At 44.0% G+C, this 14,268-nt stretch overlaps 1 protein-coding gene across 1 annotated transcript in view; it reads right to left on the minus strand.

Moving 5' to 3' along the window:
• LOC103359313 (serine protease HTRA1A-like) overlaps window positions 1-11,829 on the minus strand; it is a 27,656-nt gene extending 15,827 nt beyond the window's left edge. Inside the window, exons 1-3 of the mRNA XM_008284580.1 lie at window positions 11,235-11,829; window positions 4,043-4,142; window positions 3,283-3,487 (exon numbers count right to left, since the gene is read on the minus strand). Coding sequence (XP_008282802.1) covers window positions 3,283-3,487; window positions 4,043-4,142; window positions 11,235-11,691 — 762 coding nt within the window. The 5' untranslated portion in view covers window positions 11,692-11,829. The remainder of the gene's footprint in view (window positions 1-3,282; window positions 3,488-4,042; window positions 4,143-11,234) is intronic.
• Between the last annotated feature and the right edge of the window lie 2,439 nt (window positions 11,830-14,268).

The raw sequence follows: 14,268 nt of genomic DNA on the forward strand, positions 1-14,268 counted from the left end.
GTGGGCCAGTAAAGGTTAGGTTGTCAAATTCAACTACTAAGAGCTTTGGAATGAAAATACGTTCTCATTTTAATGATCCTGATACGGAGACTTGAGGACGACTGATGAAGATACGTAACCTGAGGGGCTCCAGACTGTATATCGACACCCCTCTTTTATCTACACTTTCGGCAAACTGTACTTAAATGAAGAAAGGATATGTTAAAGTTCAAATTCACAGTTATTACTCTTCAGGTAGTGAAATTAAATATCCTGTAGCGACAGGTTCGGATGACGATAATTACCCTTTTAAATGTAATCCAAAATGACAAGTTTGCTTGGCCTCCTGCGCTCTCATTATAACTCGCTCATCCTTTCATTTCCCCATGTATTCACTCTCACTAGTTCCACATTAGTAGAAATGCCAGTTCTATCTAAATCCTATTTTCCTGAATGACCACATGTCTTCTGGGGCTTCAGCGCTGACTCACGGCCTGGACGGCCTGCTAACACTTCACACAATGACCTGCACTCTCTCTTTCAAAACAAGTATCCTCATGATGCTGAATGTGTTTCCTACCAATCCGACACCCTGGATCCATCTGGCCGTCATCAGATTACAACAAACCGGCTTTATTACAGTCACCTGTTGTTTACCAACCGGTTAGATAATGATGTCATGCAGACAAATTCATATAAATTTCCTGGTGGTAAATATATTTTCTGTGTCTTGTACAAACAAAGACTTCTGCGGCGATGTTGTCGACCAATAGAATGCGATATTTCTCATCGCTACTGTATCATGAAGTGTTTCCAGTTCGGCTGAGGCTGCACACACTGAGCATGTGGCGCAAACAAACACAGGAAAAGCCCCCCGAACGAAGACCGGCCTGTCATCGACAGACGGAACAGCTTTTATTAAAGGATGAACAAACACAAAGCATCTGTCACTGCTCTTTTCCGCGCTCTTTGCTCACGCTGTCAGCCGAACAAAACCCAAATGGCTCAGGCCTCTTCAGAATTGGGGGGTCTTTTGTAATACACCTTGTGTTACAGTCATGAACATCTTTTCAGCTGTGTCACCCAGCTATGAGAGAGAGCTCCATAATGCAGCTCAGCTCTGCTATGACTCGCCGTCAATAGACCCTGGCTCTCTGCCACGCATTCCTTCACATGACTGGCTGCGATTAACATGCGACGTGGATCCCTGCAGTCCAGCAGACAGACAAATAAACACAGACAGACAAGACGTGGCTCTCCAGAGAACTAGATGGAAAATGTAGCAAACATATTCAGTGTGGATTAAAGTCCTTTAAATATGAACGCTGGCTTTGAAGTGGGTTTCTACCTGTCAGAAATAAATGATTGTCTCTGTAGGAAAAGACTTGTGTAATAGCTGTCAGTTGTTTTTGCAGCTTGTTGTGTCTGAACACCAGCTCACTGCCAGTCAGCTGTCCTTTAAAGACCCATCTGGTTGCACCTGCATTCTCACTTTACTGCACTTGCACTCTGAGTAATCTGTTAAATTTACAACTTTCATGCCAGACTTCAATCCCCCCCCAACCTTCAAATCGTACAACAACAGTTTAACTGGAGGATTACCAAACACCGAGTTCATGTTCTGATGTTGATGTGTTGGCTGAGAGCTTTGTCAAGAGAACCTTTAGGATGATTTTCTTTTATTCCAACTGACTCATAAATGTTTGCATAAAAACTCATTTGTGAAACTAATACACCCACGTGTTTTGTTCTTACCCTGGAGTCCTTGGTCTATAAAGTGAATTTAGAAGGTTGCTGGGTGACCTGAACTTCAGAATGTGTTTCAATAGAGGTTAAGTTGTGTAGATGTTTCGTCTTGAACTGCATTGTGGGGTTATGATTCGACATGAGTGAGTCGTAACTTTTACGGGACAGGAGCCCAAAAACAGAGCTGGAAGCCGACAAAGACAGAAACAATAATAAGAAAAAGTTTGGTGGGAAGTTAAATAAAATTTCCCTTTGACTAAGCCTGCTACTCTGGGCTTAGTTAAATTAAACACATCTCACAGTACATCTTCTTAAAAGGAACTGTGTGAAAATTTGGAAAATACTTTTGTAGCCAAGAGTTTGACAATGTTAGAAGATCAATACCGCTCTCGTTTCTGTTTGTTAACTAAGGAGTCAAAGCCAAGAGCCAATTAGCTTAGATCTGCATAAAGACGGGAAACAGAGGGAAACAGTGAGCCTGGCGCTGTCTCATTTGTTTAATCCACACATGAATGCAAATGTAACTAGAATTACTGCCTCAGAATTGTATTCCTCCAGAAGCACTTTATGTCTATGCCGTCTAATTGGCATATCCTTGAGTCTGAATGATGTTTGTGCTGAGTTTCAAGAGACATCGCGGTCATAAGGATGGGATGTACAGACCAACAACCCAAAAACACTTCTGCTTCTCCTGTCACTGCTGACAATCTGTGTTGTGCACAAGGAGAATAAGCTGCTCATATTATTTTTTGGGTAACCAGAAACGAGGTGCAGTGACTTCCTGGAGACCCATTGGTGTAGTGTTGTTATGTCAGACCATTCCATAGCACATAATGGTCTGGCTACACCACAGGATCATTCTGTTATGGAAGGGGGAGACAGAACTTGTGAATTTTCCTAGCAAGGTATCAATAAAGTTCATCTTCTTGCATCTATTTATCAACCTAACAAATCACAGTTGTCTTGGGCGAAGCTATGCGAAGGATGCCTCTTTAGTGTTTCTTTAAAATACTGACACGTGGAACTGTTTTGGTGGAACATCTGCATGCAGAGAGACGAGCACCGTCAATCAAGTAGGGCTGCCGGACTGCACCATCAAAGTACTTTGGCAAAACTTGAAATTTAAGTTGCTAGCCCAGAGGTAGTTATTGTTGTTTCCTATGGCAAAGAAAATGTAGCACCTAGATAGTAGAAGAGCAGCAAAAAGCTGCCTGAAATGAGCGATCAATGGTAGGTATACACTCATATCCTACATCTGGTGAGTCTTTACACTAAAACCAAGCTAAACAACTTCTGTCCTGGCTCAATGTTTAACATACAGGCAGACTCATAGTGGTTTTGATTCTCTTATTTCACTAGTGGCAAGAAGATGATTGAGCTCAGTAGCCAACATGTCAATCCATTCCTTTAAGGGAGATGTGGCTGAAATAGGTGGAAACAGAAATAAAAGCAAGCAAAACATGTTCAAACTTCACCATCTAACTTTACGGCATCAGGACACCTCTAAGTTTTTGTCTAACTTAACGCCTTCTGATTGTGTTTTGAGCTCTGACTAACCGGTGCCTCGATCTTGATGAGGGCGATGTCGGATTTCTCGTCCACGTCTTTGATTTTGGCATCGTAGGAGGCGCCGCTCTTCAGCTCCACTTTCACTCTGTGTTTATTGGCCACCACGTGGGCATTGGTCACAATCTGGCCGTCTTCTGACACAACAAAACCAGAACCACTGGCCACTGCCACCTCACGCTTGGAATAGGTCATCCTGTGGAGGGAAAATAGAGAAGGGAGTAAAGAGAGGATTTCTGTATTTTTAGTCTTTCTCTTCTCCTTCAGCACGTCTATTCTTCTAGAAAAACAAACAATGATGTAACAGCAGCGTAACGCTAACGCGTGGCGGCTTTGTGAGGTCAATATACAAACAGTAAGCAGTGGAGTATTCAGAGGTGAGCCGGAGAGATTAGGCATACATAAAACAAGAGGCAGATCAGAGTGAGACAAAAAAAAGGTGGAAATCAGAGACGCTGCAGACATTCAAAGAGCCACTTTAGAAAGCCACAGTGACAGACAGACCGGAGACGACACAGACGAAGAATCGAGGTGTCAAAGAAGGTGAGATAAGAAGCATAAAAGATAGTAAGAGGATGAAAAGAAAAGGCGTTGAAAGAGTGAAGTGGAGGGTAAGGGGCTCTACCTACTGCTGTGGTCTGGTTAAGTACACAGGTGGGCTGTAAATTCGAGTGTGTTTCAGTCTGGCCTTCCCCTTAACACACACACACACACACACACACACACAGACACGCAGGTGCACGGCTCTTACTTGCGGTAAAGTTCAATGTGAACCACAGACGGAGCAATTCTCTCCACCACGTCGGCGATGAAGTTGTATTTGTGCCTCGGGCTGTCTGGGTTGTCCTGAGCTGGAAACACACACACACACACATTATATGTCAGACCAGTAAAAACAAACAAAAGATGCACCGAAATACTGCATGATGTAAGAGGTGTGTGAGAATAGAAAACCGACAAATTAAACTGCCCTTTATCATAACACAGCGAGGGGAAGAAAAGATGACAGCTCATCTGCGGCGGAGACAGTCTCGGAGACGCTCATTTGCGACCATGAACCGTACGAATAAATACGTATTCTCGACCTTGACCCTGATGTTACCCCATTGTTAGGGGAATACGCAGACTTCTTAACAACAGATCTTTTGTCAAGCGTAATACCACTGACACTGCATATATGAAGACTGCCAAATTCACTGAATCACAATCCAGCACTGGGCAAGTCAGGAAACGCTGACTGATTTACCTGGTAATTAAGTCCTACCCAGATGACAGTTTAGCCAAAGCTATGAATCAAGACTTCCCTCTCACAGCGTTTCATCCTTCCATTCTTAAACCCTTTATTTTGCCACGTACGTTCAGCGACTTTCTCTTAAAGGACGGAGTTTGCGAAAGTCAAAGGCTCCCCGTAAGCCCTGGGATATCGCTGATTGCAGTGAAGGGTTAAGGAATGAGAACCAGACTTTCCACTTGAGGTGCAGTTAAGCTAACACAGGCATGGAAGGAGCACCATCTTGCCATAGTGAATACCACTAAATTATACACTATGAAAACATTTGTCAACCCGCAGGGAGGTAGTTCTGGCGTTATATGATCCCTGGATCACTCTCGATTGTCAGATGCTAAACTTGATGACAATCCACCCGATGAGACATTTCACTCAAAGTCATGAATGTGAACCTCAGTGTGGCTCAAGAGGGAACGTCAAGAGATCACCAAAGTCATTAAAGAAGGGAACATTGGGACCCATTTTGTACCAATCCATGAGGTAGATTTTGAGATATTTTTGCGAGATAACTGAAAACTTGGAGCCGCTCAAGGCACGAAGGAAGAGTCGATTACCAGTTTTCATGCCAATCCAAGATATTTCACTTCTAGAGGAAATGTACAGGAACCACCAAAGTCTGTAGGTTTCATCATCTAGGAAGCATAAATGTCTGAACAGAACTTCTCAGCAATCCATCTAACAGACATACTTTTGGCCAAACCTTGCCATCCCTGGAACCAACAGCTCCAAAGAAGCTGCTCACAAACAAATGGGACGACTTTTTTTCCCCAAACCTCCACGTAGAGTATATTTTGCTGGTTGAACCTTAAATCAAGCATTAAATCTGATAAATGCCACACAAGCTTCTCACCACAGTATGAAATGGAAACGTTGGAGTCATTTTCCCCGTGCTAGCTCGCTGCAGACCCGAGGCGGTGGGGGGGGAGTTTGTGGTCGCCTCTGATAGGATTACTGGTAAAGAAAGCAGGCCCAGTGTCCAGAACCTGTGTTGTTTCTGGAGCGTCCACGCAGGCTCCCAGTCTCTTCCACTTCAGCATGTTGTGATGAGCGAGGCCTCCTCGAAACACAATTTACAACCAGGGACCACACCACTACCACTACAGAGATAGCAGGCCCGCTGGTGACGATTATGTTGGGGGATCGTGAATCAAAACGCTGCTCACGTTCATTAGAGAGCCAGGCCAAGCCACCGCTGCCTGATTTATATATGAGACAGATAATTTTGCTGCTTAACTGAGCTTAGAAGACTTCACTGTTGTAGAATTAAGTTGACTTATGAGGCAAACTGAAAATAAAACCAAAAAGGTCTGATTCATCCTTAACTGTGAAGTCCTAAATAGAGCTGATCTGTGGTAGGAAAGCAGGGATTGTGTTTAATCCACATTTAGCTTTTGCAACGTTTTCCCATCTGCTGAACTGAGAGGAGATCTGTAATCACCATCGTATCGTAAACAGTTAACTTGCCGTCACTGCATGTGCAACATTTACATATTTAAAGGGAGAAATCTTACACAGTGTAGGTAGTGGTCAGTTCAGAGATGTTTCAAGTACAACATAAAGTAGACTTTTCCTGCAACTGTGACAAAGCAAACTGCTCTGTTCAGCTATTAAACATTAACTTTACAAGCTTATGTTGGACACTGTCAGTGCTATAAGTAAAAGCAAACAAGAAGGAATGTCCAGTCGCACACTGGGTCACTATGGCTCTGGAAACTTGTTGCTGCACGCAAGTTGTAATTGTAACTGAGCCGTTCTGTGACTCAGCTTCAGCTGCTCGTTGCGTACCGTTTGCTGTAACTAGACAGCTCGAACCTCCATCTATAATTAGACAATACAAACGTTTTGAGTTGCACCGGATTCATGAGCCAAAGTGGAAATTCATTGTTAGTCAGTAAGCGTCAGATACTAGACAATGAGCGTCTTACAGCTAAACTAAGTTTATTAAGAAAGCATTTTTTCTTCCATACAATGCAGCACCATCAACAGTCCTGTTCACACTTGGCACTGAAATGCATCTTGGGTGATCCAATCACAAGTAGATGCCTCTAAGTAGAGGCGTAAACACAACCAAGATGCACTGAGGTGGACAAAGATCCAGTCGCTCAGATCACATTCAGAGGTGGTCGTATCAAAGTGCAACAAAAGGCAACAAGAACATGAATACTGCGATTTCTTCTTCTTTAAATTTCTCGTAGACTTGGCACCAGAGGAGCTTCGTTGCCTCCCGCCTGGTAAAAACAAGAGTGCATTTGGTCTTTGTAAACAGAAATGATGTACGTGTTTATTTGTTTGCAGAGCAGGAAAGTGAGTTCCAATCGCAAGACTTCACCTAAGACGCTTTCTAACGCCAGATGTGAACTCAGAGTTGTGTTGTTGTGATTGGACCTCCTAAGGATGATAATGCCAGATGTACACAGGGCCTACGAGCAGTCAATAAAAACAGGACAACACATGCAATATCCATCAACAGTCAGTCAGTCTTTTCAGACACTAGAACATGACGACCAATGTAAGGTTGGCAACTATCTTATATTTCTTCAGTTACATATGCATGTCTGTAATTTACAACTCATTTGGAAAAAAGCAATTTCAAATTTTATGATGATCACTTTTCCTGTGCAAAAAAACAGCCTGAGACTCTGCTATAGATGTGATCCAATGCAATTAGTATGGAGCACTTCCATTCATTTGCTATTTTAATTAGGGAAAGTAAGAACCTCAAGTCAACCAGTTAAGCAGAGAGTTTGTCCAGTTGCTTCAGTTTAAATCAGTAAAAATGACAGCAATGGTGGGAAATGGAAACTAAACTATGTTGATCCTATCCAAGTAGGAGAAGAATCGTGGACCAAGAATTGAGCCCTGAGGGACGCCACAAGAAACATGAGCAAAGGAAAACAGATGAATCCCTTACAGAGACTCAAAGAATCACCATTATCAGTGGGGGTATTTTGATTAGCATATATATCTACATAATTAACACTTAGGAAACTCAGCAGCATCAGTACACATACAAAAGTATCACTTAGGAGTGTTGGGTGAACACCAGATTGGAATTTATCATATTGCGGGTCTCCTATACATTTCACAAGTGTTTAGCTTGAACAGTTTCAGGTATTTTTGGAGAAGGCAGTCAAGTTAATGGTAGACGTCAAGGGATAAGTCAAGGTTTAAATTCTTAGAAGTGTTTGATTGGTTGAGAAAAAAGACAGCTGCATGCAGTAGATACGGACTAATGGTGTGTAGATAATCAAATTCCTACTCAGTAGTAACGTAGAGCTCCAATAAAAAGTGAATACAGTATTTGATGGATTAATTCACACATGACAGAGTTTAAGCAACATACTGACATATAAAGTGCAATGAATTGGACCTGACAGAGATTTCATCCACATGGAAGACATATTGAGAAGTGCGGTAACTGCTAATGAAAGAGCCTAATAAAGTTTAGCATCCGTTAACACCAGTCAGATGTCGAAAAGATTGTTTTTGAAGTCAAATCAAGTATTAAATGTGGGGAAAGCCATTCAAACACAACATTTTAAAAAGGCTTCATATAAAAGCACTCCCTAACGCACACACTAAAAGCTCTCCCCTAACCTCACCGCCCCATGTACTCATTACCCCTCCCCGCTCTGCACATTGACGTTCACCACAAGGGTCCCCGCTCAAGATCTCAGCTTCTTTTCTTCTTCGGTTTTCCCATACATAGCTCTCTGTAGCTGCTTTATTGGCGCCTGCAGCTTTTTCTTTCTCCAAAAAAAAGATCTTGATGTGAATACAGTGAAGTCAGCTTCTAGTTTTCATGCACTGACATTTAGGGGTTTTTTTTGTTGTTGCCACTAGAGCCTGGCTTGTGTAGAAGCACATCTTTCAAAAGAAAATATGGATTTTGGTTAAAAAATGGGTACATTAAATGCAAATCTTGTGGTTCCTTTTGCTTCCTTTTTTGGCCTTAACTGGCCTTATAGAGGAAATGAAGCTGGTGCGTGCGCTGTTATAAAATGATTTCCAGTCGGTCATTGATTTTGGCTCCGGACACGTCTTTAGTAACTCGACAGATATGAATATTAGGACACTAAAATGTGACATCATGACTCATTTAGCGTTGATGAGGCTCTGTTTTTCCGCAGCTACAAAGATATACAGCCAAGCTTTTGCAGCTGTGTGAGTAACTCCAACTAACCTAATTTTTTTCATTCCTAATTCCTATTTTAGTCTTTCCATTGTGAACTTCAGCCAAAGATCGAAGCCCACAAATCAATCAGAAACACATCTGAGTGAGAAAGGTGACAGTTTCAGCGGCATGAAGAGCCCAAATCCAAAGCACGTCACATTCTGTTGTTTGAAAACTGCTCAGATCGACTTGCAACCCTTCTTGTTTTGCAGCGCCAATGCAACAGTCAGCGCAACATTTACGAGAGTTTCTATGGTTCAATACTGGCAGAAACAAAGAGCTTTGGTGGTCTTTGAAAGTCACATTAGGATTGTTTGGCTGATTGGAGAGAGGAAGGAGGAAACGGAATCATAAACTTTTTATGTTGTTGTGATTAGACGAGATACGCAAGAGGAAAGGTTGTGTTTGCAAGAGGCTGCATCAGAAGCAGGGATAAAAGAAGCAGGAAAAGTACAGGCACGAAGAAACAGGAAGGAGAATAGATGAGGAAAACAGACGGACGGGCATTCAGGAGCACAGACGGACTGATAGAATGACACAGGAAGAAAGAAAAAAAAAAGCCACGTGTGTGATGTTTTAATATAATAAGTGGCTGAGACAAGTTGAAGGGAGAATGCGCACACTCAGCAAATGCCAGCAGCCGGAGTCAGCGAGTGCATTCTGCAACATCAGTCAGTGATGAAATAAGGAGCAGCCAAGCAGCTACGAACTGCGCCGGGCTTTCAACTGGATTAAAGTCTAACCTGATTATTAAGGAAGTGCTGCGAGAATCATCTCACACCTTCATTCGCTCAGATCTGCCTCGTAACAGCTCTGATCCATGTGCTAACCTGGTGTCCAGTGGATGCACTTTCACCAGCACTGAAGGCTTTCAAAGAGTCCCCCCCCAAAAAAATCAGGTGACCCCAAAGGTCACAGCAATAATTTGACCTACTTTCTTTGCCAAATAAATGACTTGCATAATCAACGTCTTTACAGTCCAGACACGGAGTGACATCATTGCAACTTGACTTGCATATGTTTTCTTAGCATGGGGCCAGATTGCAGGGAGGGGAGTTGAAGGCGCTCAGAGGGGGTTGAGTTTCTTAGCCTTAATCACAATTTAAAGTTAATTTAAAGGCTTCTAATGGTAGCATTTATTCACCGACAGCACGAACAGAGGCAACGAAATGTCGAAATATCGCAGCTGTGGAAATTTTCTTTGGGTGCTTCGGAAAATCAATGGCCCTCACCGCAGTCTTGCTCTGTTTCAGACGTGGGGAGCTGCCTGGGAATGACTTAACCGTTCGAGTTGCTTACATGACTGACAAACAAATGTGGCGATACAGTCTGCCCCACCGCTGCGCCCACACGCTTTTTGATGTACATGTAAACCTTCCCCCCAAAACACCGGTTACTAATTTCGTGTTTTCCTCGGTGTCTCCTGCCTGTTTTAAAACCGTCTTCAACAGAGGAGGAACCGTGGCTTTGAGTCAGCGCCAGGAATTCCTTCATGCGACTGTTAAGTGTGATTTACGAGCGACAACAGAAACACAGAGCAGGAGAGGGAAAAGGAAGAGAGAGGAAGGAGATGGATTGGAGAGGAGGGGGGGAGAATGCAGTAGGTTTCCAAGCCTTGAGTTAACTTCTAGGTCTTTGAGGCAACAGGTGTTGAAGCTCTTCAAGTCGGAAGTTTTCGAGCGCACGCGTGCTGCCCACTTCAGATGTGAAATACATGAAACCAGAGGAATCGTACAATGGCTTTCCCACCTGTGGCCTGTGTGGAAGTGGACATTTTTCATTCCTGGATGTTTCTTATGATATTTTAAGACACACATGTTGTTAATGATGATGAATGGCTCACTGGAGGATATGCATCCACAAAGAATAATGTCTGCTTATAACTGAGCTGATTGCTTGTCACAGCAGACAAAGTGCAGATCCAGACTGAAACGCTGACATATACCATCACTGTTTAATAACAGCCTGTATCGTACTCAACATTCCTTTCAGTTCAGCTGAAAAAAAAAAAAAAACTGCCCTGGTACATTGTATAAAACTATCAAGCAGCAGATTACAGACATGTGACTGCTGGTTGTGCATGCCAGAGATAATCCGAAGGCTCCCATCAAGCTTTACATCAGGGGACAACTCATGACCTCAGTGAGCCGGAACAGCTCTCTGATCAAGTCTAATTGTAATGCAGGAACAAGAGGGAAAACCCACTTGAATGGTGCTCTTGTTGTCCCAGACACATGGGGATTGTGTGCAACTGAATGCAACACAGCATCTGTGTGAACTTCACACCACAAATGTCCAGTTTGAGAGTTTTGGGGGTCATGTTCAAGAGCAAGTTGTAAAAAGTACCTACTGGTGCCAAAATCATGCTCATAAAAGTTCTGTTTCTGTGGCATAATAGTTTAACTCCTGACCCTTCATCTATCCTCAGTTTGTTTGGGGATCTTATTGATTTAGTTCTGAGCAAAACAACCTGAGTCTTACCTTTCCCGCAGGCTCCCCGCTGAATGAACAGAACAGGTGGCTGCTGCAGCTTCTGCGCCCGGCGGCTCACCCTCTTCAGCTCGCAGATATTCCGGTAGGACACCCCATCGCTTCCGCACACCGGGTCGGTGGCTTTGCACACGCAGATCCCGCTCTTGCTTCTCCTCCTCACCGTAACAGTGTACGCCACCCCGCCGGAGACCGAGCACTCCAGCCCCTCTCCGCACACCGGGTCCCCGAGCTTCCCGCTGCCGCCGCACGCTTCGCCCTCACCGGAGGCGCACACCGGGCAGCAGTGGCAGGCGTCGAGGGTCTGTCCCGCCTGGCAGTCCGTTGGAAGCCGGGGACACATCGACTTGTCACACCGAGCGGGACATCCGATGGCGTACCGGCTGGATATTTGCGCATCAGCCGGCCAGGACGCAAAGGCGACGATTACGCACAGCGGCCAAAGCATGGTTCCAACGAGAACTAAGTTTCTAAAGAGTCAAAGAGAAAGTTTAAAAGGAGTTGCAGAAGCTCGCCTCTCTGCTTGCAGTGTTATGGGATGAGAGAGAGCTGAGTGGAGAGGGGGGGAGTCATTCCAGCTGGAGAGGCATTTAACAAAAACTCCACTGCGCAACCAATTACGCGACTTTACGTTTTTCTGCTGGCACAGCATCACAGCAGCAGCTCACTTTCTGGACAATCACAACAAGCCTGGCGATTGGTCGCGTTTGCGTGACGTGTTGAACGAAAGAGCTGAGTTATTGACTCCAGAAAAGAGCAGAAAGTGGGCATGTGAGGGAGGTGGTGTAAAACCAGAGTGTATGGCACAAAACATGAAATATTCGGCAGCGCTGGAAAGCAAGAGTGTGAACCTCTGTTTTGCTTTTAGGGGGTCAACTTTAGTCATGTTACTGCCTCTCTGGAGCTTGTCAGTGACTTTCCAGTCCTGCCAGTGTTTGCTGCTAATGGTGTTGATTTGATTTAACAAATTAAAAATAGAACATATAAAACCTGCAGTAGTGGAAGAAGCCCAGATGTTTTACATGCTGCTCAGCCCTCCTCACACCCTGCAGGCCTGTTTCCTGATTTTTTTATTTTACCACCCTCTTATGAATTAGTCACTCCTGGCATAAACAGGAGGCCTTGTGGTTAATTAGAAAAATAAATAGTGGAAAAATAAAATTTAAAAAAAGGTTGGGTGGGTTTAGTGTTGCACACTGGTGTAACCTTTTATAAACAGACATGTTGGTTCTAATTGGAAGATGGCAAGAGAACATGATTTATCCACTTCTGTGTTGTAGGCACCCAGCTAGCAGGGACGTAAACAACGTCTACTAAGGGCGACTAAAAATAATCTGAAATCATTGGCTGCCAAGTTTAAGTGTAAATCAATCAACTGCTTAAAGGTTTCCCCTTAAAAAAATACCATAAAATAATCTGAGACTTTTATTGTTTGTTAAAGAATTACACCCATTTCCAGTATGAAGGGAACAAGAGTTGGTGAGCAACAAATCTCAGTTAGATTTAGATGTCTGTGGTGAGCTGTGAGAGTCCAGTAAACTCTGCGGCCATAAATCAGCGTCATAAACCGCCTCAACACAAAGCGATCGATTGTGAGGCAAAGGGGTTTTTCTTTTTTTCTGAGCAGCTTGCTTGGGAATGGAAGGACCTGAGGGACGAGGCACCCTGGGGTGAGCCAGAGCTCCGGGTAACACAAGCCTCTGTATCTAAAAGGTAATTAGACAGGGGCATAAAGAGATGGAGGGGCAGTCACAGTGGGCTGCACAAGAAAACAGTGAGAGTGTACACAAAGTAGACTGTAACCCAGAGCTGGCTGAATGAGAGGGTACATGTATTTATGTGTAATTCTGATCCACTCATTGTTGGCTGATGTAAAAACTGAACAGAGGCAGTTGAGGCCTTCCAGCAGCCCCACTATGCGGCGGTACATAGGCGAGAAATGGTGGGAAAATGTGCAGATGAAAACAACCTCATCTATAAGGAACACCCAACCCTCCGACCGACAGCAGCCGAGGATGGACGCCACTGAGGTCTGTGTGATCTCTCCTCTCCGGTCTGCGACGAGGGCTCGGCTGCCAGTGAGGCCCTCGGAAACGGGGCTTTATTTCCACGTCTGAAGCCACACCAAAGCCTCGGGTACGCCAATAGGGAGCTGAGAGTTACAGTAGCCATGTGGAGGATCCAAGAGCTGTACATACAAACTACTGCCTCGACACTCCAGGCGGCCCTACATGTTGCTGTTATTCTCCCTCTTTTTGCTTTCACACTTCTGCAGCGTCCACAGTAAACCGAGCACACAAAAGCCTGAAGCTTTTACGCTGCAGCTCGTTATCTGACTGATTAAAGGGGCTTTAAATATTCAGTGCTGCTCCATGACCTCACTCTGTAATTCCATCTGCACGCGCTGCATGGAGGCAAAATGCTGAATATGTAGAGAGATGATGAACGGCACTCGTACAGTCATCAGGGTGGAAGAGGAAACCGCTGCTGCTGTATGAGGGGACGGACAGCAGGACTGTACGTTTCATAAACTGTTATACTGCTCTACAGTCCACATGGAATCATGTTGGTCTTCTGTTACTTTGCTGTGGTGCAGATTAAGATTTCTACTCAGAAAACACAACATGAACATAGAGAATACAGTGAAAATCAGGCAGCAAGCGTTCCACAAATGTTACGCTAAAAACAGTGGAAGAACATAGCATTCAAAAAGTTTAAAAATTATGGGAAAATATCTGCAGAACACTGATAGTTTTAACTGAATTAAACCAAGTAAAACAGTGTGATTTTGCAGTCACACATTGCAAAAGAACACATTTCTACTTCTAAACATACAGATACTTGATGTGGACACTATTTACAGTTTAGTCATCATCCATCCATCATCTATACACCTCTTAATCCTCACTAGGGTCATGGGGGGCTGGAGTCTATCCCAGCTGACTCAGGGTGAAGACAGGTTCACCTGGACAGGTAACCAGTCTATCACAGGGCTACACTTAGAGACAGACAACCAAGCACACTC

Source organism: Stegastes partitus, unplaced genomic scaffold (assembly GCF_000690725.1).
Source record: "Stegastes partitus isolate 25-593 unplaced genomic scaffold, Stegastes_partitus-1.0.2 Scaffold365, whole genome shotgun sequence".
Classification (NCBI taxonomy): Eukaryota; Metazoa; Chordata; class Actinopteri; family Pomacentridae; genus Stegastes; species Stegastes partitus.